This window comes from Tilletiaria anomala (genome assembly GCF_000711695.1).
Source record: "Tilletiaria anomala UBC 951 chromosome Unknown K437scaffold_4, whole genome shotgun sequence".
In the NCBI taxonomy this organism is placed as follows: Eukaryota; Fungi; Basidiomycota; class Exobasidiomycetes; order Georgefischeriales; family Tilletiariaceae; genus Tilletiaria; species Tilletiaria anomala.
In genome coordinates, this window is record NW_013547018.1 from 143392 (window position 1) to 166121 (window position 22730).

Sequence of the window (22730 nt, forward strand, 5' to 3'; positions counted from 1 at the left end):
GTTGGGGCTCGTCTACAACAAGGTGGCCTCGCGGTTTTATTGTCTCTATCCGCAGATAGCAGCGGCGATGTAAATTAGCAGAACTTTTGGAATTTAGGACGGTTTGCACTTTCCGATGTCGCTTCCTATAGGCAAATACGAGCGACAGAAAAGTGACAAAGACGAGAGAGCGAGATTGTGCCTAGTCACGCGGGTGTGTATCCAGTGCTGTCCTAGGTCAAATATGCGGGTCTGGGTAGGGTGATAGCGGCCTTCGCGATTCGAAGCGGAGCGCGCCTGTGGATGGCACGCCACTACCATTTACCAAAAGGTTCATCGATGGAAGCAGCTGGCGGTAGCATCTGGGACAAGGTTCAAGTTGCAGATTAAGATGTGTTGACTTAGGGTTACGCGTATTGTAAACTCTCGACGCGTCTCTCCTGGGCTTCACCCGACGCGTCTCGCTGCTCAAATGTCGTCCTCCCCTCCCTTCCAGTCCTCTGTCTCATTGCTCACCCTGGCATGCCCGTTGTTTGACGGGATAGGTCCATACCCTCACGCGTTTGGACCTTGCCTTTCGTTCGTCCATCTGCGCCCTCGCTGCAATCTGCACTCGCTTGAAATCTCGAATATTCAGAGGCTGCACGCCTGGGAAACCCGCAGCGCCGTATCCACCATATTTAAAGCCGCAGTCGGCCCTGTCCTCATTGAGGGTACGCTCTTTCTATCCAGCATCCATCTCCACCTCGAGCAGGCCGCTTCGTGGCCCGCGACCTGAACTCGGCAACCACCTGAACTCGCCAAGGACGCAACCAGAGCATCATGTTCTACTCAGATTCCATTCTTTCCAAGCGCGGGCCACTGGCTCGCGTATGGCTGGCAGCTCACTGGGAGCGAAAGATCAGCAAGACGCAGTTCTTGCAGACCAACATCGAAAAGAGTGTAGGTGAGTGCAAAAGGCATTGCGAATCCCGCGTCGTGTTTCCACTTCGAGGAACGAAACTGTTTCTTCTGGGCCAGCTTATTCTGTGCAGTCAGGCGTTTCTGACACATGGGGAGCACTCCTTTGTCTTGTCTGCGCTCAGGCGCAATTGTTGCCGAAAAGGGCATGCCGATGGCTCTTCGTCTTAGTGGGCAGCTCCTTCTTGGTGTCGTTCGCATCTATTCGCGCAAGGCACGATATCTACTGGAGGATTGCAACGAGGCGATTCTCAAGATCAAGATGGTGAGTTGACGTGGACGAGTTGCAAGCCAATGCCTCAGTGCAGAAGGTGATTGACCTTTGCCGTCCGTCTTGCTCTTCCGTTTCTTTTCAGGCTTTCCGCACCGGCACAACGAACGTCGATTTGAACGCACATCAGTTGACTGCGTCCAAAGCTGCTATCACCATGCCGGACATGCGCACAGAGTTCGACCTCATGCTTCCCGATCCATTCCTACAGAACTGGGACCTGGAACTTGAGCTCAATGCACCGCAGGCGGCAGGTCAACAATCGCGCAAAGACCGCGATGGTACGCCGGTCAGCAGTGGACGTGGTGCCCATACCGCCAAGGAGAGCGATATCACGCTCCCGCGTAACGACTTTGGCATTTATGACGACGACCTCGGTATGGGCGCCGGCTACGGCTTTCTCGGCGACGGGATTAACAGCCAGGACTTTGATCCCGACGGTGGTGCGCTCGATCTCGGGTTGGACCTGGATGACGCCCATCCAAGCCAGCTCAAAGACGCAGAGGGAAGGCTGGTCGATGCGGACGGTGTCCCGGTGCGAGAAGACTCGGCTGGCTTTATCGATGATTCGCTGAGCATCGGCGTCGGCCGCGATGCTGCGCCTATGGCAAAGCGCAGTCTTGGCTCGTTGCTCGGGGTTGGTTCTGAGAATGATCGTGCAAGCATCATCAGCGATGGTTGGCGCAACGATGAGCTCCCGCCACTTGAAGACGGGCCGCCATATGATTATGACGAGTTGCCGCTGATGGAGGACTTGCCTGATTTCTACATCGAGGAGTCTGGTGCGGGTGTAGAAATGAGCATGGGTCAAAGGCGTGAGTGCTCATCGCTCAAAGTCGCGAGACACAGCGTAGCGCATGCTAAGTACCAAATCCTGACTTCTCTCTTTTTTCCCTTCCGACACATAGTTGCGCGTTCTGTCACACCTGCTACGCAAGTAGGGGACGACACAATGGCTCTCCTGCAAAATGTTACACCAAATACACTCGGAAAGATGAAGGAGGCTGCTTCAAAGCGCATGTTTCTCGCTACGAAGACGCACGGTACGAAGGCGGGACAAAAAGGGCCGCTCATCGATTCGGTCATCGAGATGCAGACCGCAGCGGGCAAAAACAAGAGTCAAAGCTTGGTGCAGTCTGTTGCGCAATTCAAAAGACCGGATGGCATTGTCAAGCCGGTGAGTTGGTGCACACCTGTTTGCATTGAAGTTGCGCTTGATCAGCTGATTAAGTATGCTTTTCGCTTTGCATATTTCGCAGGGAGAGTTCTTGCCTGCCGATCCCGAGGCTCTCCATTTCCAGAACATCGAGCGCGATCCTATCGCCTATTACCTCCCTGAACTCGTTCTTCCGAAAGACCAACGAACGGTGTATGTCGGCCCGACGAACCTAGCACCGGAGCTGCAGTCGCTCTTCACGTTCGACCTCGACGCCATTCGCCAACGAGAGGCAGAGCTTGATGCAGAGGGCGCTCCGCCAGCGAAGCGGAGACGCACAGGAGGAGGAGAGGAAGACGAAGACCTGCTGAGCGAAGTGGGGCGGCGCGACGACAGTCGCACGGCGCGGCGCGACTCCCTCGGTCTCGGTGCTGGCTTCACGGGCGACGGCACAACTATGTCGCGCGGCGGCGACGGAGGTTACGACTCGTACAGCGAGCTACCGCCGCTTGAAGATACGCCGTATGTGTACAACGACGAGTTGCCTCCGCTGGAAGACATGCCGGACCACTTTAGGCGTGAGGGCGACGATACAGCAGCGGCAGCGAGAGGAGCAGCTGAAGGAGGGGAGCAGACTGCATTGAGACGCTCTGCTCGAGGCAAGACTGGTCCGACGGATCTCATGGCAGAATTAGGCCAGCTCCCCGCTCTTAGCAGATTGTCTACGCCGGAGCTTGATCTGGACGGCTGGAGCGCAACAGCGTCCAACCCACTCGGCGGCTTCGAGGGAGCAGCAGCAGGAGCGCATGACGCACAGTTCCGGTCTGCGGCCGCTGCTGCAGCGAGCACACAAGTATCGCAGAATTCGACAGCAGGATGGAGCAGGAACACCGTACGTGCACTCAGTGTTGTACGGTCGCAGCTGATGCCCAGCGCAGAGGAAGAAGCAGAGGCAGCCGCACAGGCAGCTGGGGGAGCTGAACCGATAGCAGAGAAGATGTTGAGCTTTGAGAAAGTCTCGGAGAACTCGTCGCGCAGGGCAGCAGCGGCTTTCTTCTTCGAGATGCTCGCGCTGGGCACGAAGGACTGCATCAAGCTCAAGCAAGAGGAGGCATATGGCGACATTCACGTGACAGCCAAAGACAGGCTATGGGATATCGAGGTGGTAGAGCCTGCTGTCATTCCTCCACCTGCGCAGACGGGCGTGGCTGCGTCCAACTCGGATGCAGCTGCAGCCGTCCGCCAAACGCAGAGCCCGAGCGTGCAGTCTACACCGCGCTCACAACAACAGATCAAGCAGACGGCAGCAGCTCGATCTACACCCGCACGCTCGGTCAGATCAGCGACGCCGCGGGCGACACCGAGAGCAACTCCCGCGTTGGTCTGAGATCACGATGTGGCCAACATTTGGATGCTTGTACGTTATGCATATTATTCTAGTATCAAAGCTTTTGAGACATTGTCATGTTCATCGATGTATTGCAACAGTCGTGTGGGGTTGACACCGTCTGCCACGACATCATAGCACTTTGTGAGGGCATGTCAGCATAACTTGCAATTAGGCGATGGATGCTGCGGGCTAAACTTACTTCTCCGCTTCTTGGGCCGGACACCGCCAATCTTGATACTCGTTGCATCTGTCACTCTTCGTACCAACTCTCTGGTCTTCGACCCCTCGGCCGCGATGAGCGCGCGGAAGAATGCCTCCCTGCCCTGCCCAAAGCCCTTGAAAAGCACCTCGATCCCGCTGACCCTCCACTGCTCGCGGTGCTGCTGGATCTCGCGGAACGCCTGGAAGCTGGCGCGGTAGCCTGCTTCGTACCCGCTCCTGGCGCCTTTGCGGAACCCGGCTGTCCCGCCGCTGGACGAGAAGAGCGGGTTACCTTCGGGCGTGGTGACGGTAATTATGGTGTTATTAGGCGATGCGTGTACGTGGATCTTGTGTTCAGGCAACTTCGCTCGCGCTCGGTAAGGGTTGAAAAAGCCGCCCAAGCCGGGCAGACGTGATTCGGATGCTGATGATGTGGCAGCCGGAGTCTCGGAACGCGGTGCGGGCGAGGCGTCTGAGCCACTGCTTGACCCTTCTGCGCTGGTTGGTGATGATTCATCCGCACGCCTGCTTGCGGATGGACTCCTGTGTACTCTTGAGGGCGTGCTTGCGCCAATGCTTGTGCTGCTTGAAGCGCGTGCAGGAAGATCGCGATGACACGAACAGCGCTCCAAGCCGAGCCGAGGCCGCACGGCGTAGGATGAAGATTGGAAGATGCTACGCAGCATGATGACAGGAAGGATGGAATGCGCACCTTCACTGGTACAAGAAGTTATTAATCTCAGTTCCTTCTTCTGATTCTGCACGTGGAGGAAACTCGTCCATGGCCTGGCGATCGACGACAAGAAGAAGGGGCAATCGCATGAAGGTCATCGACGCGGAGGTGGTCGATTTTTTGTATTCTTGTTGTTGGCTTTGCAAATAACCCTAACAGGGCAGCGCTCCGTGGATACAGCAGTCTGCCATTTCGCCATCGTACGTCGGGAGGCTTTTACAGTCTCAAACTGTGGCATCACCCCCTCACGCTGCCGAGTGCTGCTGATTGCAGCAGCCGAGGTTGCCGAGCTTAAACATGAATGTATACCTTGATGTGCCAGCAGCGGCTTAGGTTAGGCGTCAAGGGCTCAAGGCTGTGACACTATGTAGTCCTGCATATGTTTATGACACGTGACATTCGTATCAAGCTTTGCGGTGTCGCCGCAGGCGGTTGCTGCGCGTACGGTATATGTAGCCGTGGGCCGTTGGAACATCGTCCAGGCTGGATGTTGCTTCAATCGCAAGACTATAGACGTTGAACGTTGCTCTCAGTGCTCCATCCTCCATGATCCGTGGTTCACCTGCAGTCTATTGCACGAGTCCACGGCGCAGCATGCACCTGCTTGCATACACGGCTGATGCGAACAAGCGAAACATATCTGTCTGTCATGGCTGGACCTGCACAGACCTACACCGTGCATGACGACGCATGACCCCCACAGCATGTGGCTTGCGCTGACTCCGTGTCGACCAATCTGACAGAAGTCCTTCCAAGTGACGATTGTCCATACGATGCCCTGCGCCGCGCCTGCCGAGGACGGTTCTGTAGCAGAGCTTTATGCTGACCAAGTCTCTTTACAGATATCACCGACTGGCTCACCAAATTCGAGGCACATTATCTCATATACTTTCCTGAAGACGTGACAATACCTCTTTCTTGACTTCGACTCTGTTATGTTCCTTCCCTTTCAGCTCCTTTGCGACGTCTAGCCTTGCTTGCTCGCGGCGATAGCATTCGTGATAAGTATGGCAAGCAGCGACGTGGCCAGCGATGGCTCATTCGAGCTGATCTCTCATGACGAAGCAGCTGCAAGGGCAAGGCTCCCTTCGTACATTCCTCGACCCGAGACCTTGTCCATTCCACAAGCGGTGACCGACGAAGCTCGAGACGATGAAGTCATTGCAACTGGTTGTATGCCGAGAAAGCAGGGAGGAGAAGCAACCCGAAGAGACTGGAAGAAGGTGCAATCGAGGAGGCAGAACACGCAGGCTCCGCATTCCCCCTCGGTCCGGCCGCCTGCAAGCAGCTCAGTACGAGCATCGATCGACACCCTCGTGAATCCTCGGCCTGCCGAGGAAGATGAAGCGGCGCCAATGAAGCGAAGCTTCAGCACGAGCGTTCAACGAGCGCTCTCCAAGCTTGGCCGATCTGGGTCCAGTGGAAAGAAATCGCGCGTTGGTTCCAAGTCGTCGCACGCGCCAGCTCAAATTGATGCGGAATTGGGCTCCAATCCTACGGCTGTGTCCTACGCAATGACCAGTCCACGTCAGCCCCCGGCAACCCAGCAATCTGAGCACTGCCACGACAACAATCCTGCGCCTCCGAGCTATTCGCAAGCCAACACGCTCCATCGCTCCAACACCGTCCCTTCGAACCGCATTGCACCGGAATCACCTGTCGCTACATCTCGCTCCTCAATACAGGTTCCTCGGAGCACCAGCACAGCGGCACACCCATCTGGTTCCACATGGACTAGTGCGCCAACTAGCCCACTCGCGCCCGCTCAGGTTGGCGAAACGATTTCGCGCAGCATGCCGCAGGTGCATGACGCTCGCGCAATTCTTCACAGCGTGCTACAGCAGAAAAGTGCGGAAGAGCCGGGTCAGGATAGAGAGGGCGATGACGGCGAAGATGACCAAATGGAGTATGCACGCAAGCCATTCAGCCCCGCTTTGGAGGCACAGCTGCGTGCCTCCGTTGCAAGCGCGCTTTCGGACCTGCAGACAAGTCCGGACATCATCCCCGAAGTCAGCTTTACTGTGCCGTCTCAGAAATCGCCCTCTAAGTCCGTGGGCTCAGCAACTGCGGTTACAAGGTCAGAAGTAGTGCCGCTTGCCGCGGCCCACGTAACGAAAGGGGGTAATACATGGTCCACTCTGTCAGAGATTCGAATGCCGAATCCACACGCAGAAATACCTCGCTCTCTACACCAAGCGGAGGAAGACGTCTTTGGGCCGATCAAGAGCAGCGCGCCTGGACCAGAACGCGGGCTTGCTCCAACTGTACCAGCTGCAGTCTTCAAAGCAGCAAAGCCCGGAGATGCACAGCAGGACGCGTCGCCCGCTTCTTCTCCTATCAAAAGATCCTTGCCAATAAGTATGCCGCCAACTCCCAAGCGGACCAGTTCTCAGCGCGAGCCCCATGCCGTTTTGGAGCCAGCCGAGAGCCCAAACAAAGAAGTTGCGCTGGTGAGCCTTGCGAATGCCAGTGTTGCTGAACTCGAGGAGGTTGCCCCGGTCATTTGCGATCAGGCGGACACTCCTGTGGACGTTCTTCTTTCCCGCCCTTCATGCGTTGCGGATCTCCGTCTTCAAACCGCCGTAAGCAATGTCAGCATATCCGACTACGGCGACGAAGAGGGAGAGGAGGACGATGACTCCCTAAGTTGGGAAGAAGATCACTTTCCTATCCCCTACCTCGAGACCATCAAGGAGGAAGATTCCAGCCAATGCTCAGCTGCAGACTATGCCGTTGACCAACTGATTGCGGCTGGTGATGATGACACTGGTGGTGCAGATCTAGTTGAGACGCGTGCGAGGGTAGAAGTGTTTGCTGGACCTCCGCCATCCGCCTCGGGACAATGGGCGATACCCGAAAAGTACCACTCAGTCCCCAGTGGCTTGGTAGTCGCGTCCAGCTCCGTGCAGTCTATGCAGTCCATGCAATCCCTAGCCTCCTGTGCGAGTTTGGTGCAGGATTGCGCTACAGCAAAGCAAGCATGGCAAGACGAGATCTTCTCAACGACCAACATGAGCGAACAGCAGGCCGATGCAGTCAAGGATGTCTTGCTCTCCCCAGCCTCAATGCTGCGACCTTTCGCATCACCGCCTATACCGGAGCCGCCCACTCCGCAGCTCGGGGACGTGAGCAGTTTGACAGCCACTGCCGCCGAAGTCATTACATTTACAGGATGCCAATCGCTGCTACCACCGGGGCACGATGCAGACATGACTGCACCGCGGCATTCAGGCAGCTCGGCTACGACTGCATCAAGTGCTTATTCGGACTTTAGCCCCATCTTGCAGCAAGGTCAAGAGCCCCTCATTCCTGTCGTGACGATCGATGTGCCTCCTTCCGTTGCAGAGATGGCTGCGTCGGGTGAGTGGTTCCTTCGCAGGAGTTCAAGCTGGACATGCGGCGCATACTGATGTACATGTTTTTCCAGCTCTGTCACACGCAGCCGCAGCTGCAGATGTCTCATGGGACCTGGAGACATGCCTGGAGAACGTGACCAGAGGCTCGGTCAGAAGTTATGGCCTGACGCACACAGACGTGATGGAAGCACACGGGTCTGCGCTTCTGCGAAGTCAAGCAGCCTCAGTCTCTGCGCACACCAATCCTTCCAGTGGGCACCGAACGCCTGACATGTCGTCAGACAGCCCCTCGGAGGAGGACACGAGTAGTAGCAGTAGCAGCGGCAGTGGCGGCCACAGTGAAGGCATCGGTGGCCAATATGACGCAAGTGAGGGCCACGGCGCGCCCCTTATCGCAGTTGCCGGTGATGTGTCGCAGAGCACCTTCGCAGACGAAGATGACGGAATCAGCTGGAATGCCCAGGAGATTCTAGATTATTCATCGGAAGGCGCGTGCAACTGGAGCAGGAACAGTATCAAGCTTCAAGTCAGTCCGATGAGCAGCACTGCTCGTCGTTTTTCTCAATCAAACGGCGACATGCTGCCGCCTGCCTCCCCTCAGCTCAGCATTCACAATCAGGCATCATCCATTTCCTTTTTTCACAGCAGCCCGGTCACGAAGCAAGATGCTTCGCACTTGATCTCGATTCCGACCAGTCCACTCGTCGCGATCGCTTCCTCCTTTTCGGTCAGCGCTCGCTCCAACGCCAGTTTCCACACCGTGCCCGTGCCTCCTTCCGTCGAGGGAAGCCCGAGCAAGTCGCCTTCGTCTAACGCTTCGATTCTTGCACGCAGCACCTTCCGTCATCCCATTTCACCAGCCATCGAAGAGCGCTTTTATCAGGCCTTCAGTGACCATCAACTACGCGAACCGCAGTAAACATCAATATACAGTCTAGCTCCATCCTTGGCCGAATCCACGCTTGTCCTTTGCAATTTTGTTCCATGTTTGTACGCGCAACACAATCCATCGAGATACCATTTGCAAGTGTCGAATTTCCAGGTTGTAAGTGCTGACTTCCCTGACCGCTTCTTTTAGAAGCAGCATAAGATGCGATTAATGATTGCCATGGATTTCGATGTCTTATTTGAGCGGCGAGAACTTCATCGGGTACATCATCTGCGCATGCATCTTGTCCACAAGTTTGACGGTCTGCATGTTATTGATGAAGAGCATCGGAGAACATTCACATCAGCAAACTAGATTCTGAATAATGGAAGCGGCAAGCAGAAATAGACGAGGGCCAACACACACCTGGCTAACGGTGTCGTTCCAAGTCTCGACTTGCCACGCTGCATCCCTTGTGCGCTTTCTCTCTTCGAGCGAGGGGTAGGCCCAGAGGTGCATGACAGTGTGCAAATGTCCAACTTGGGCGAACCATGCTCCGATTGGCTCGACGAATCTGCGGCGCGCTTCGAGGCCACGGCGCCTGGGTAGGGGACCAGGATGAATTATTTCTGATCAGCAATTCGTTCCCTTTTCCATCCAGAGTAGCATGTAACCTAGCCTTACCAGTGTTGTTCCCATTCGAGAAGCATGCCCGGCTTGAGGTGATACGTCCGGAGCTCGAAGATCCAATCCTTGTCCGGCTTGCTTTCATTGTACATTGTGCTGCCCTCTCGCATGCTATACTTATCTTTGTGGACCTTGGCCGAAGTTGGCCAAAAGGCGAACTCCTGTCCGAGCCAGTTGCTTCGAGCCTTGATGCACGGCGCGAGCTTGGCCTCGAGCTCACGTAGCACATCGCTCTCCCACAGCGTCTCCCTGCACGCGTCGTAGCCAGCATAGCCGTCGTACTGCCAGATATGGTAAAACGTCTCCAGGTCGCCGACGCAGACTTGCCAGCTGCCGATCAGCTTGGAGTGGAAATTGTTTGACTGACCGCTGATCATGGGGTAGTAGTGCGCGATAACGTTGCGGTACTCGGCCGCTTTGTCCGTGCGGACCGAGTGCCGCACAATCTCGTGAATATACTTGCCACGCGCGACTTGCGTCGAGTGCGAGATTGCGGTTGTCGTCAACCCATCAGCCTTGGCTGACTCGGAGCCATGCAGCAATGAGCGCAGGAGACCAGTCTTGGGCACTGGTTGCTGCTGCGCTGCCGCGTCTTTCTCTGCTGCCCGGGCGGCGCTGGAAGAGAAGGAGGCTACAGATCCTACGCTTACTCCTGCTGGGAAAAGACCACCTGTTCTTGTTGTCGCCGCTGAAGCTACACGCTTGGAGGCAAGCAGCACACGAGGTGCGAGGGTGCTCGTGGCCGTCGAAACTGCAGATGCGGAGGTGGAGGCATGGGGCAGGTTGCGCAACATTATGGAGCGCGCCGTTGGGGTGGCGTTCATGTTTGCTGGTTGCTCAGCGGTTGCGTCAAGAAAGCTGCAGACTGCGTTTGCCCTGAGCTACGTAGGAGAAGTAGGCACACGATGGAGATGCTTTCGATGGATACAGACAAAAGGGCAACCCCCTCTATCCCATATGGGGAGATGGCATCATGATGGATGTTACGTTGTGGTGGAGTTGTTGGCGGCAGCCCACTCTCGTTGCCTCAAAATGGCTGGCTGGCTTGCCATCCCCGCCCATCCCACACATCAGTCCCTGCAGTTTGCATTCCGCACGAACTACAGGCCAGCGCAAAGGTGGCCTGTGCGCTAGGGTTAACCCTACTTTTCCAGCTCACTTCGTGGGCTCAGCCCTGGCGCCGCCGTCTAGGCATACGTCCAGACTCAAGCTACCCACGCATCGAGGCCTCGAATGAACACCTGACCAGTTCACCGGCAGGAAACTGAGAACAGTCATTCGAAGCGTTTGGCAGACCCTCAGCGTGCCCAGGCTTTTGGTGCTGCGCAAGGTGATACCATACAGTTGTGACGAGTGAGAGAAGCGAGTCAAATCGGCTTGACGCATGAGCCTATTCGCATGGCATCCAGTAATCTTCCATGGGGGTGAAAACATGGCCTTCTTGCTGCATCTCCTGTAATGCCTCCCTGTTACGTTGAGATGTATCAGAATCACCACGGAGTACGCTAGATAAGCATGCTAGGCAGAACAGTCACTCACTCGACCTGGTCCATGCGATATGCGCCCCCGATTCTCTTTGCAATCTGGTTTACGTGTACACCATCTGTGTTGTCATCCATCAAATCGGCCATGGCCTGATAGACCTTCTTCTGGATCGGCGTCTGCAGCTCGGCCGCTCGGCCGGTGATCGCGCCTCCAGCCCCGCTACCGCCGCCTCCAGCCCCTCTAGCGCCACCTCCAAAGTACTCGGCGACACCGCGCTGACCGCCTGATGCATTCGACTTGGCAGCCCCGCCGCCGCCACCCATCCCTTCTTCGCCGCGCTGCAAGGAGAGATGGACGTGAATCACATCGAGCTTGTGGAAGATCCACTCATTGTGGTCTATGATGGGTCGCACATATGCTGCGCTGATGTTGGTCTTGTTTTGGAAGGACTTCACGGTGCCAACTATCCGCACGTAAGTATTTTCTCTGGAAGAACCCATCGATGTCCTGGTCAGTTCGAATAGAACATATTTCGAATCCTCCAATGCAGCTCACCTGACATCGGCGAGCATTCCAGTGTCGTCTGAGGCATTCTCTTTCCACACTTTCGCGTCGATATTCCCAGTACCATCGTCCAAGTGGAGGGTCACGTTCGTCTGCCCGTCGACCACGCCTCGTACTGTAGCCACAACTGTGATCTGAAAGCGAGAACGAGCAAGCTCAGTTTTGCGCTTGAGACAACTTGAGGCCCATTTGTCCCAGCCAGACGCACCTGGTCGATATCAGCGCCATCGATCATGAAGCCCTGATCGGTGTGCTGGTTGTTCTGCGCGTTGATGATCTGGTGGATCGTAACTGGGTGCAGTGAATTATTGCCAATTTTCTAAGCAGCGCAGTTACACAAGGCTCCACCGTGAGCGATCGCTCCACTAATCAAGTTCAAAGCGCAACCTGGCCCTTACCTTCCCACCCGAATGATCTCCCTGGCTGCCACTACCCGCCATGAACCCACCGCCGCCTCCGCCGCCACCGCCGCCTGCGTAGTTGGCCCCAAATGGGTTGTCCGAGTCTGAGGTGCACAAACCAAGCGCAGCGTCAGCGGTGTGGCTCACGCTGCAGGACAGCCTCGTACAAAAACTTACAACTCATCATATCTTCAGCCTCTTTCGTACGTCTGCGAGCTTTGCCGCTGTGTGCGAATGTCTTGTTGGCTGATCAATGGAAGCAAAGGAGGAAGGGTGAAAATGGGAGAACATAAACTGTGTTGGACTTGGGAACGAGTCTGTGGTCTCTGCATCGGTGCAGACATCATCATGTGTGGCATCTGTATGCGACGCGACGCGTTTCGCCGACGCGTCTCCTCGTCACCAACCAATATCCAGAATCGAGCTATGCAACCAACAGCGGACAGGGCCACTTTTGGGTACCACCCATGCGCAACGCTCGTTATACTTGAAAGACCGCAGGACGGCTCGCACGATGGACTTAAATAGGCACGTTAATTTTGGTCAAATCCTCTTTGAAGACGAATAGTCGCGATGCCGGAATACGGTCGGCTGCCGCCGTGCGAGAGGGAAGCGCAAGCGCCGGTGGAGCTGAAATACATTTGCTGATCACATTGCACACCGGCACCGCAAGGCGTTGCGACGTTGTCTACTGAACCTTCTATGACATCGTCCAAACTGCAAGCGCTCATTCATAGATCAGCGAATATTTAACATGAAGAATATGATAGTGGGTGGCAGCCCCTTTCTTCTATATATTTGAAATGCTCTGATCGTCAGCCCTGAATCGGGTCATCACAGCATAGGCCGGCGCTCCTTCTAAGCATACCACGCCTGCCAGATGACACTCCCATTTCAGATCCGCAGCTTGGTATTCGCAAAGGGGGTCAGCTGATTGTAGCAAGCAGAGACACTGTTGGCCCAAGTCGACTGGTGCGTTAAAAGAGTCGAAGGCAGCCACGTTAGTACCTCCGCCTCCAGCAACAGCACGATCCGCAAATGTACTCGAACATGGCATCAGCCGGGATACAGTTGCTAAGTGTGAGGGTCTTAATCCTTCTCAAGGTGAATTACCAGGGCCTTCCATCCGAAAGGAGCGTACAAGATGGTTGGAGATGAGTTTGCGCCTGAAGTTGGGTACCTCGTCACCAAAGGACTTTTTGCGTGGAAACACCGTTAACTCTCTTTTCTGTCTTCTAGGTGATGCCTGATGATAACATCTGTACTTCAATGCGATCGGATGCATGATGAAGCGAAGGTCGGATGCTGCAACTTGAGATGAGCCTCGGTGTGGTAGGAGCTTCTTTGGATCTGCATGTATTGCACTTCAATGCAGTGGTTGTGGGCACCATACTCTCCGACCCAATCTAGTATTCCGAAGCTATGCTGAAGTAAATGCTACAAATAACGATTTCTCCATCCCAGCGCCTGATTGGGTTGTACCTGTGGATGCAGATATCCTCAGGATAAGTACACCAAAGAAGATCCTCTTCCCGAATTCGTAGGGCGGGGCACTGAGGGGACGTTTTTCAGAGCACTTTCAAGTGGAAGTTGTCAGTGTCGACATCACGACGGGTCGAGTGGATCGGTATGGAGCAGCAAAGGCCTACGAGAGGGTACCTGTCGACTACTCAGAGATGTGAGTGCGCCTTTAGCTACAACATCGCCCAAGGACTCCTTGCTCTTCGGAGCTGAATGACTTTCTTCGAGTATGCAGATGCTATGGCGCATCAGTCCCGCTACCAATGCAAGACGCGCGGCTGGACTTCGCCGCGACTTCTTTCGACTCCAAGCAGGCTGACCGTATTCTGTCTGCCGCCTTGGATCTTGCAAAAGATCTCAAGCGACAAAAGCAGTGAACGCGAGGCAGCGATGTCAAGTGATATGAATTCATGACCATGCTCACATGACATTTTGCGCTCCAGCTACACTGATACAACGACATTCAAATGCTATGTAAGCAATGTGGAAGCAGGCTGGTTGGCTAAAAAGAGATCGAAAACACAGCACATCAACTGGGCACACTTTGAGCCTGGCATTGGGATTTGCCTCTCGCAGCGACCCTGTAGACCCTAGAGGACTGCTCACATATCCATTCGGACCCCACTGTGACAGGATTTTCAATAGTACTCCGCATAGCCGAATGACGCCTCGATCGAAGAGGCCACGGATGACACACACTGGTGAAGCATCTCCTTCCTCTTCATTAAGCATCTCGGCAACGGAAGCTCGCCTAAGCGTCACTGCGAACCGCCTCTAACTTTTCAGGGTACGCGAAATTACCGTTCTTGCGGACTTCGTCCATGATCTGCATGGTGAGGACGCTCTCGTCTACGGAGCGGAAAGAGCGATCACGGCAGAAAAAATCAGCTGCTTTGGCGCCAGGCCCAATGTCTCACGCCTACGCACCAAGTGGGCACAAGTCCGCTTCGTGCTTTCCGTCCCTAAGCGCCCGTGCGCATGCATCCGCCTCCCAGAACATGCCACATCCCGTGATAGGCACGTCGACCCTCTTGGGTTCGCCAACAAAGTTACCGTTAGCGTCCTTTGCGTGCAGCGTGTAACTCTCCGGGCGGTATGTCGCCCACTCGACTGTCAGATCGCCTTTCTCGCCTTGGATGCAGACGCAGTGCGCTCGGCTGGTACGCGTGCTCATGCTGCATGTCGCGATGCCTTGCGCGTGCATCTGTTCGAAGTTGAGGATAAGGGTCGTGCATTCGTCCACGCCGGTCAATGGTGTCTTCATCAACGAAGAGGTGACTTGCGGAGCGATTCGCTGGTTACTGCATGTCATCATCTGACGGTCAATTCGAGACTCAAAGAGCGAACAAGGCGCCTGGATGCTTACTCTGGATCCTGGAAGAGGGTTATCATCTGCCAGGTGAGTGGGTAGATGCCAAGGTCCAGCAGAGCTCCACCTCCAAGTTCTGCACGAACAATGAAAGAATGTCAGTTTGCAACCAGCAGCTGTTCAAGCGCAAATATCACAGACCAGGATTGTAAAGCCTGTGCTTTGGGTCCGGCTTGAAGTACATGCTGAGATCGCTGTATACCCGGTGGATCTTTCCCAGCACGCGCTCCTTGTGGATGAGACGCTGGATCTCTAAAACGATCGGGAAGAAACGAATCCAGACCGCCTGAAAGGCAATGTGCAGCAAGTCAGCGTAAGGAGCAAGCGATAGCAAGAATTATGCTCACCTCCATTAAAAAAAGACCCTTGGACTTGGCGACCTTTGCGAGGTGTCGAGTCTGGGCGGCGTTGATCGTAAAAGGTTTCTAAAGAGGACGCAAGTTGAACTGTTTCCTGAACTTCCATCATGAAACAGGAACCAATCTCATGTAGGTCTTTACGACGCACCTCGCAGCAAACATGTTTTCCGGCCTCTAGTGCTAGTAATGTGTTCTCGTAATGATGAGAGTGCGGGGTTGCAACGTAAATGATCTGCACTTTGGGGTCATTGACGAGCTCCTCGTAAGATCCGTATGTCTTGCATGCTTGCGGATTGGGATGCTCGATTTCTTTCAAAAATGACTGCGCCCTGTTCGCAGAAGAGGAAGAGGCGGCAGCGGCTATGTTGTGCTTAATGTCACTGACGCCGCGCGTCGAGGGATCTATGAGCAGGTCCTTAGCGAACTTGATCGCGATGCCGCCCGTGGCGAGGATACCCCAATTGCACTCGAAGGCCATGTCGAAGGATCTACCGTAACTCAGACCTTGGTCACAATTCCCTTGGGAGAGGTGGTCTCCGATGTTGGGGAGTAGCTGGAACGAAGAGATATCTGTAAATCGTGCGACGAAGCAGGGGACGTAACCAAGCAGTGCAACGCCATGTGATTTGTTAATTGGCTGACTGCAACGAACAATAAGCATGTGGCAGTGAGAACGCGTTGACGTAATAGCATGACAATGATGACGCAGACTTCGGTAATTTACGGCGAAAACACCGATTACTGCTCTCACAATAATCCTAACGGAACTCGTTAAACACTCGCCAGGACCCACGTGACCACAGCATGACACGTCGCGTGCGTCCTGCGACCAACAAGCCATTAACCCGTGACACGCGAAGGCGAGATTCGCACTCTTTATAGCAGCGCGATTCTACCACGGTCGTGATCCTTTCAATTGTCCTTCTGATGATGCAACACCGCGCGCAGATGCATTGATCAAGTCAACTCCGTCGAGATCGGCGCTTCTTCGCCGCTTGCAATGCCGCCAGTGCGAGGCTAGCGATGCTGTACGAAAGAATACAGACGGAGCCGGTCCACCCTCTTCGCAGGCCCCGAGACCCACAATTGCACCTAAGCAGCTCGGCCTCTTCCGACCTGGAGACACGCGGTAGTGCGCAGGTCATCGTGCCAGACTCGGACGAAGAGGCAGAAGGAGAGGAGCTGGCAGAAGGAGAGAAGGAAAATGTGCCGCCTGGAGCCTCCGTGGCGAGCCGTACTCCCGTGAATCCAGTGAAGCAGATAGGTAAAATGACGACCCAACGCGCACAGACGCCGACTTCGCAGCCGCCAAGCAGCTTCGCATTCACAGAGATCCCGTTGGCGCAGGTAAGTATTTGAATGCTTGTCGGCACACCGCTGCTCAAAGAGGCTGAACGCTGGCGTCTCCCATGCTCTGTCGTTATAGCTCCCAACCCATGAATTGCAAGCACAACTCAATGAACGCCTGCGAGACAAAGATAGAGTCATGGAGCAAATTCTTGCAATCATTGGGGGGGATGCGGCACCTGGAGCCGATATGGGCTTTTTGTCTCATCAAAGGTGAGAGGCTGAGGGTCTGGCTGACCAGCGCACCCTCTCAACGCATTGCTAATACACGGATCTCACGCGCAGAACATATCTTACTCAACGTATTGGGGATCTGACACGGGAGATGGAGGCGAGGAAAGACGCGTCTGCCTACAGAAGAGGAAATGCATCAGATGAAGTGCAAACTGGTGGGACGACTGGATCAAGCCGTGCTCTTGTGCCCGACACGCCAAGAAGGGCTAGTCGCGTCGCTCAGGACAAGTCTGAGACACAGGGCAAAGAGAAGACTCTTGCGCTGGTCGGTAGCAGCTCTCCTCTATCTCAACAGGAGCGCACATCTCATGGCTCTGGAAGATACCTTCAACCGCGTCAGCCCCCAGACAAAGCCCCATCTTCGCCATCGCTTCTCAAGGCGCCGGCGGGGAGGGATGGGCCCCCGCTTCCGGGGCCATCGGCACGCGCGGCATCGCGTTCGTCGGGAAGCTTGGGTCAGCCGCAAGAGATAGGATCGTCCCCGCCTCCAGTAAAGAAGCGCAAGATCACACCACCATCGCAGCCATCCTCCATTGTGCATGTGGAAATCATCTCGAGCTCGAGCGACGGACCGCAGGAACCTGATGCTTTATCCGGAAACGACGAGGCTCGCTCCTTTTCCAGAGCATACGCACAGAATGCAACTGCCAGCTCTGAAAGGCATGCTATGAAGGGGACCACTATCTTGCAAGGTGGTCAGCCTCGCCCAAGCGGCTTCCGCCCTGCGCCTATGCTGCCACCCCAAGGAAGGTCTGCGCAACAAAGTAGTGTGCATACAGCCAGCCCCTCGACTCGTCTACAGCAACAAATGCGGCCACCGCAGGTGGCTGCAGTGGTTCGCCAAAGGCCTACGCAGGGGCAAGTGCACTCTGATACATATCCAGTGGATGATTTCGACGAGGCAGAGCTTGCCGCCATGGAGGAGGTGGAGAGAAGCGTCAGTCATGATGGACGTACACATGTGCGCCAGCAGCCCCAGCCTGCTCAAATCTCAGCGGCCGTAGTAGCAGCAACCCCTGTCCCACAGGCTGGGCCCTCTCGTCCATGTGTAAGCGTTGCAGGAGGGCCATCAAATCCTGTTGTTATTCGAACATCCCAACAACCTCCATCGCGCAGCAACGCAGCCAACGAGTTGCACGAATCACGTCACGATACTCTGCGAAGCAAGCTGGTGTACAAGTTTTCAGCTGATGTATGCTACGTTCTCACACAAACGTTCAAGCTTCAAGAGTTTCGACACCACCAGCTTGACGCCATCAATAGCACGCTCAAAGGCAAAGATGTTTTTTGCCTCATGCCGACTGGCGGGGGGAAGAGTCTGTGCTACCAATTACCCGCGCTGGTCAATTCCGGTAAGACTCGTGGTCTCACTATCGTCATCTCGCCGCTTTTGTCTCTCATTCACGACCAAGTTCGGCATTTAAATGCGCTTTCGATTCCTGCGCTTGCTCTGACCGGAGATCTCTCCCGCACCAATCGAGATTTGGTTTTTCAAGAGCTTCACAGACCCGACTTGATCTGCAAGCTTCTCTACGTCACGCCGGAACTGATGTCCAAAAGCGGACAGGCCAAGAGCGTATTTACCAGGCTCTACGAGCAGAACAAGCTCGCCCGCTTCGTCGTTGATGAAGCACACTGTGTCAGTCAGTGGGGTCACGATTTCAGGCCCGACTACAAAGAGCTGCGCTCCCTCCGAACGACCTACCCGACGGTGCCGATAATGGCGATGACCGCAACGGCGACCAAGCGCGTGAGACTGGACGTTATCAATGTTTTGCGCATCCAAGAGTCTGTTCAGCTCGAGCAATCGTTTAACAGGCCAAACTTGCACTATGAAGTCCGCAAGAAGGGAGCCGGGTCTCTCTTAGACGTCGCGAGCTTCATCAAGACCAAGCACTCGAACGAGTGCGGCATTGTCTATTGCTTAGGACGGAAACAGTGCGAAGACGTTGCAGATAAGCTTACGAGGCAGCATGACATTCCTGCGAAGCACTATCATGCGGGTCTCGGCAAGGGTGACCGTGTTGCCTTTCAAACACAATGGCAAGCAGGGGACTTTAAGGTCATGGTGGCAACCATCGCGTTCGGCATGGGCATCGATAAGGGAGATGTGCGCTTCGTCGTTCATCACACCGTCCCGCAATCCTTAGAAGGTTACTACCAAGAGACCGGCCGGGCTGGGAGAGACGGGAAAGTCTCAGACTGCATTCTCTACTTTGCCCCCCGCGACATCAGTATGGTCCGCAAACTCATTAGTGACGGTGACGCCAGCGCTCATCAGAAGCAGCAACAGATGGAAAATCTCGAGCGGGTGGTGCAGTACTGCTACAACACGTATGATTGCCGTCGTCAGCAGGTGTTGCGCTACTTTGACGAGAACTTTCCCCCGGAAGACTGTCATCAGACTTGTGACAACTGCAGAAGAGACTCGGGAGAGCTGGAGGAGAAGGACTACACGGAGACAGCGGCACAGATCCTCAAGATGATTCCCGCTCTCACTGGCCATGTTACCTTGCAGCATTGCGTGGATGTGTTTCGCGGCTCGGCCAAGCGCGAGATCAAAGATCGCGGGCACGACCGAAGCCCATATGCCGGCAAAGGCAAGCCTCTGGACCGCACCGAGCTCGAGCGCCTCTTCTACATCCTGCACAGTGAGAAGGGCATTCAGGAGTACACGAAGACGAACAGCGCAGGCTACGTGAACGCGTACATAGAGGTGAGACCTAGCGCTGGCCTTTCTGTGCGTATTTTTCAACTCTGACTGAATGTATCGATCGTACTACAGCCTGGAACAAATGCTGACGCGATTATCAGTGGGCGTCACAAGGTCGTGATGGACGTACCGAAAGCCAAGTTGAACCAGCCTACGGCGAAAGGGAGAAGAGATCCGAACGCAAACAGGCCGCGCATCATGATGCAGCCTGCTTCGATGGACGAATTCATGAGCATCGACGACCAACAGGCGGCACGTCCGACCAGAAAATCGACCAATCCGGGGCCCACTTACGCGGTTCCTGATGGCGACGGCGAAGATGATGACGACTATCAGCCAAGTCAGAGCGCCTCAAGTGACCCTGTGCCGCGCAACCAAAGGGCTTTGGAGAGTCTCCGCCATACGAGAGCTAGTCGAGCAAAGTACGGACGCAAGAATGCACCAGCCGAGCAGAATGTCGTTGACGCTAGCGAGGCTGAAGAGGCGGATGACAATGGCAGCCAGGGGAAGGCGTCAACGTCAACATCAAAGAAAAAGCGCCCGATAAAGGCAACTCCCAAACGCCGTGCGAATGGTCTACAGATCGATGATGAAGAAGCAGACAGAATCTCGTCAGATGAAGAACCTAGGACACAGAGGCCGATGGTTATCGACGTGGCCGACCTTCCGTCCGATGATGACGAAGATGATGCGCCTCAGACAGGAGCGGCACAGCACGAAATTCATCAACAGTGCTACAAGATGCTGTTGAATGTTAGAGAGAAGGTGCGCATCCTTGAGCATTGCACACAAAGAGCACTGATGCTGACCTGATTGTGGCCTCCAGTCTGCAACCGAGGCAAAGTGCTCGCCTGCAGATATTCTCTCGGATGATCATCTGCAAATGCTTTCGATAAATTTGCCAGAATGTGAGTTCTCTAGTATTCTTGGCACACATGGCACTGACAGGCTTTCGATTCGTCCTCACAGCCAAGGAGCAAATGGATGAGGTGACGGATCGTCGGGATGCTCCGCTATGGCAAAAGTATCGAATACGTTTCCTTGGAAGTGAGTCTGCACATGAGTTATTGAAAACAAGTCAGTGGGCGCTGACTGCGCTCATTCTTCACCAATGCAGTATGTCGCCAATTTTCGGATGAGCTGGGAGATGCGTATTACCAGCAAACCCAAGCTGTTGCCGCCATGGCACCACCGCCGCCAAAAGCAAAACAAGACAGTCGCCTGCCACCAGCGCCAGCTCCAGCCCCACCCAGGCAGCTGCCCTCCGAACCGTCCTCTAATCGGTCGGTACCAGACATCCATCAATTCGCATTCGTCCCTCCGGACAGAAGCAGTGGGAGTGTCCACCGAACGAACCGAAAGGCATCTTCCTCATCGCCCACCAAAGGCCAGCCGAATGCGACACTGCTCGGCCCACCTGCTCCAGCTGTGCCGCCAAAGCGGGCCAATACGAACATTACACCGGCGGCACATAAGTTGAAACCACATGCACCTGCCTTCAAGAGCCGTCCAGTCGCTTCTGGCGGTGGTATTCGTGCGATGCCTGTGTCGAAAACGCCTTCGCGCCTGTCGAGGTTCTGAGGTAACTCAAAGCTTTGTAAGAAGCAATTGTCGCTGTTATGGGGAGACGGACGCTGCAACTGGCTCTCTTGTATCACATACACATGCAAAGCACATGAAGCGAATGCGGACAGTTATAAATTACTATTGAGATTTGCTCTCTGCTCGTTTCCGAAGCAGTGCTTCGCTGCGTTCGACCTGCGATACGCTCGACCGTATGGATAGGAACGCATAGAGTGCTGTCAAGCCGATGACAGACGCAGTGATGAGCTGAGTCAGTGTCGTCAAGGAAGCGTCGCCTCGAGGTATCGGGAGCGTCCAACCGTCAGCTGGCGGTAGTGACAAGATGCCTGTACCTAACTGGGTGCGCGCCAGCAGGCGATGATTATTAGGATTTGTCGACGCTGGAAGAGGCGGTGAGAGTTTGTATTGAGCCCAAGCATTTTGGAGCAAGTCCGAAGGCTCTGCGGGTGAAATGCAGGGTCGTCATCAAAGTCGTACTGCTTGAGTAAAGTGTGAATGCTCACGTATGTATTTCCAGCCCCTGTCCATCTTGAACGTCTCTTCATAACTCGGTTCACCGATGCACGAATAGATGTACTGTGGTTCCGGCAGCTCCACATTTTCGTAATTCCCTTTCCGCAGATCCATTACCTGCTTGATCAGAAGCTTCCAATCAGGCAAAGGCGCGGAAGCGGAGACACCTGCGTTTTCCTGAACCGGCGGTATGTACCGTGTATGTAGAGGAAGATGCAGAGTGTGCACCCGTGCGAGTTCGCTGGCTGACTGTTGCTTGCGTGTTGGCTTAGGCGACATCTTAAGATGCAGCAGCGCGTCCATGGTGTCTTTAAAGCTGTACGGCTGTGGATTTGCGGGGTCTTTTAGATCCAACTGGAAGAGCACCTGGCTGGCTTCGCTACTAAGGGCGTGGCTGTGCGGCAGATCAGCGCCAGAGCGGGGCGCACGACGAGCTGCGATCTTGCGTCGAGCACCCTTTGGATCTGTCCAGCCGACGGCACTCTCCAGCTCGGTTTTTCCAAAGATGTGAACCTGGGTCACGCTCACGAACACACTCGTAGAGGGGTCGCGCTCCTCGGAAAGGGAGCGATATGGTGGTAATTCGTACGGGTCGACGAACAGCGCCGGGGAGAGCTGTACGAGGACATAGGGTGTGCATCCTTCAGGGGCTTCGAGGTCGGCCCCAGACACTTCCAACCGGACCTTGGGGTGCTGCGAAGGAACATTGTCCAGCGAGAATCGAGGTGGGCGAGATTCTGCCATGGCTGTACACTGCGTGGCCTTTTGATGGGTCCTTGATCTCAAGTATCGTGAGAGAAAGCGAAGCCGTTGCTCAATCACGGTGGTGCACGGTGAATCTGCTGAAGCCGAGATCCAGGGTATACATGCATGACCGTGCGCATCCACAAGGAGCATGGGTGCAAGAGTCGATGTTCTCCCGCAACAATATAGAGCTCTTCAGAGAACGAGCAGATGATTGTTGCATAATGGTCTGTTCCTGTTCTCCCTCGCCAGTGGAGTGCGGAATAAAAGTCGTCCAGTGCCTGCCAACAGTCTT

General features: G+C 55.0%; 8 protein-coding genes across 8 annotated transcripts; 3 read left to right on the forward strand and 5 right to left on the reverse strand.

Annotated features, from left to right (window-relative positions):
* Positions 1–506: 506 nt before the first annotated feature.
* On the forward strand, positions 507–3820 carry K437DRAFT_271885 (uncharacterized protein). Its single transcript, XM_013390482.1, has 5 exons — positions 507–925; positions 1065–1204; positions 1296–2025; positions 2119–2387; positions 2470–3820. Exons 1-5 carry the CDS (start codon positions 802–804, stop codon positions 3751–3753), a joined length of 2547 nt encoding a protein of 848 aa, XP_013245936.1. The 5' UTR covers positions 507–801; the 3' UTR covers positions 3754–3820.
* On the reverse strand, positions 3784–4748 carry K437DRAFT_292538 (translational machinery component). The gene is made up of 2 exons (XM_013390483.1): positions 3956–4748; positions 3784–3893 (listed from the first exon to the last, which is right to left on the reverse strand). Exons 1-2 carry the CDS (start codon positions 4641–4643, stop codon positions 3886–3888), a joined length of 696 nt encoding a protein of 231 aa, XP_013245937.1. The 5' UTR covers positions 4644–4748; the 3' UTR covers positions 3784–3885.
* A 456-nt stretch (positions 4749–5204) lies between these two features.
* Positions 5205–9233, forward strand: K437DRAFT_271887 (uncharacterized protein). Its single transcript, XM_013390484.1, has 2 exons — positions 5205–8050; positions 8118–9233. The coding sequence occupies exons 1-2, from the start codon at positions 5698–5700 to the stop codon at positions 8963–8965; spliced, it is 3201 nt and encodes a 1066-aa protein (XP_013245938.1). The 5' UTR covers positions 5205–5697; the 3' UTR covers positions 8966–9233.
* On the reverse strand, positions 9170–10425 carry K437DRAFT_266034 (NIPSNAP-domain-containing protein; the record flags this gene model as incomplete). The annotated part of the gene is made up of 3 exons (XM_013390485.1): positions 9170–9238; positions 9341–9515; positions 9599–10425. 3 exons carry the CDS (start codon positions 10423–10425, stop codon positions 9170–9172), a joined length of 1071 nt encoding a protein of 356 aa, XP_013245939.1.
* Positions 10426–10991: 566 nt separating this feature from the next.
* K437DRAFT_266035 (replication protein A, subunit RPA32) lies at positions 10992–12235 on the reverse strand (the record flags this gene model as incomplete). Its single annotated transcript, XM_013390486.1, has 6 exons — positions 10992–11067; positions 11141–11572; positions 11642–11784; positions 11859–11969; positions 12049–12155; positions 12229–12235. The coding sequence occupies 6 exons, from the start codon at positions 12233–12235 to the stop codon at positions 10992–10994; spliced, it is 876 nt and encodes a 291-aa protein (XP_013245940.1).
* A 1619-nt stretch (positions 12236–13854) lies between these two features.
* On the reverse strand, positions 13855–15873 carry K437DRAFT_253426 (NAD(P)-binding protein). Its single transcript, XM_013390487.1, has 6 exons — positions 15449–15873; positions 15289–15366; positions 15083–15227; positions 14939–15017; positions 14500–14873; positions 13855–14421 (listed from the first exon to the last, which is right to left on the reverse strand). Exons 1-6 carry the CDS (start codon positions 15776–15778, stop codon positions 14324–14326), a joined length of 1104 nt encoding a protein of 367 aa, XP_013245941.1. The 5' UTR covers positions 15779–15873; the 3' UTR covers positions 13855–14323.
* Positions 15874–16232: 359 nt separating this feature from the next.
* On the forward strand, positions 16233–21409 carry K437DRAFT_116246 (ATP-dependent DNA helicase). The gene is made up of 7 exons (XM_013390488.1): positions 16233–16647; positions 16727–16860; positions 16933–19597; positions 19667–20359; positions 20421–20502; positions 20564–20641; positions 20712–21409. Exons 1-7 carry the CDS (start codon positions 16324–16326, stop codon positions 21173–21175), a joined length of 4440 nt encoding a protein of 1479 aa, XP_013245942.1. The 5' UTR covers positions 16233–16323; the 3' UTR covers positions 21176–21409.
* Positions 20834–22615, reverse strand: K437DRAFT_271892 (uncharacterized protein). The gene is made up of 2 exons (XM_013390489.1): positions 21682–22615; positions 20834–21618 (listed from the first exon to the last, which is right to left on the reverse strand). Exons 1-2 carry the CDS (start codon positions 22586–22588, stop codon positions 21299–21301), a joined length of 1227 nt encoding a protein of 408 aa, XP_013245943.1. The 5' UTR covers positions 22589–22615; the 3' UTR covers positions 20834–21298.
* Between the last annotated feature and the right edge of the window lie 115 nt (positions 22616–22730).

Coding starts and splice junctions, on each gene's coding strand:
- K437DRAFT_253426 (XM_013390487.1), bottom strand. CDS start 15,778: ATGGCCTTCGAGTGCAATTGGGGTATCCTCGCCACGGGCGGCATCGCG. Junction 14,874..14,938: donor ACCCTCTTCCAGGATCCAGA/GTAAGCATCCAG, acceptor GATGACATGCAG/TAACCAGCGAATCGCTCCGC. Junction 14,422..14,499: donor AGCGGACTTGTGCCCACTTG/GTGCGTAGGCGT, acceptor TCCGCTCCGTAG/ACGAGAGCGTCCTCACCATG.
- K437DRAFT_271885 (XM_013390482.1), top strand. CDS start 802: ATGTTCTACTCAGATTCCATTCTTTCCAAGCGCGGGCCACTGGCTCGC. Junction 2,026..2,118: donor AATGAGCATGGGTCAAAGGC/GTGAGTGCTCAT, acceptor TCCGACACATAG/TTGCGCGTTCTGTCACACCT. Junction 2,388..2,469: donor CGGATGGCATTGTCAAGCCG/GTGAGTTGGTGC, acceptor CATATTTCGCAG/GGAGAGTTCTTGCCTGCCGA.
- K437DRAFT_116246 (XM_013390488.1), top strand. CDS start 16,324: ATGCTGTACGAAAGAATACAGACGGAGCCGGTCCACCCTCTTCGCAGG. Junction 16,861..16,932: donor GGCTTTTTGTCTCATCAAAG/GTGAGAGGCTGA, acceptor TCTCACGCGCAG/AACATATCTTACTCAACGTA. Junction 19,598..19,666: donor ACGTGAACGCGTACATAGAG/GTGAGACCTAGC, acceptor ATCGTACTACAG/CCTGGAACAAATGCTGACGC.
- K437DRAFT_271892 (XM_013390489.1), bottom strand. CDS start 22,588: ATGCTCCTTGTGGATGCGCACGGTCATGCATGTATACCCTGGATCTCG. Junction 21,619..21,681: donor CAGGGGCTGGAAATACATAC/GTGAGCATTCAC, acceptor TTTCACCCGCAG/AGCCTTCGGACTTGCTCCAA.
- K437DRAFT_271887 (XM_013390484.1), top strand. CDS start 5,698: ATGGCAAGCAGCGACGTGGCCAGCGATGGCTCATTCGAGCTGATCTCT. Junction 8,051..8,117: donor TGCAGAGATGGCTGCGTCGG/GTGAGTGGTTCC, acceptor ATGTTTTTCCAG/CTCTGTCACACGCAGCCGCA.
- K437DRAFT_292538 (XM_013390483.1), bottom strand. CDS start 4,643: ATGCTGCGTAGCATCTTCCAATCTTCATCCTACGCCGTGCGGCCTCGG.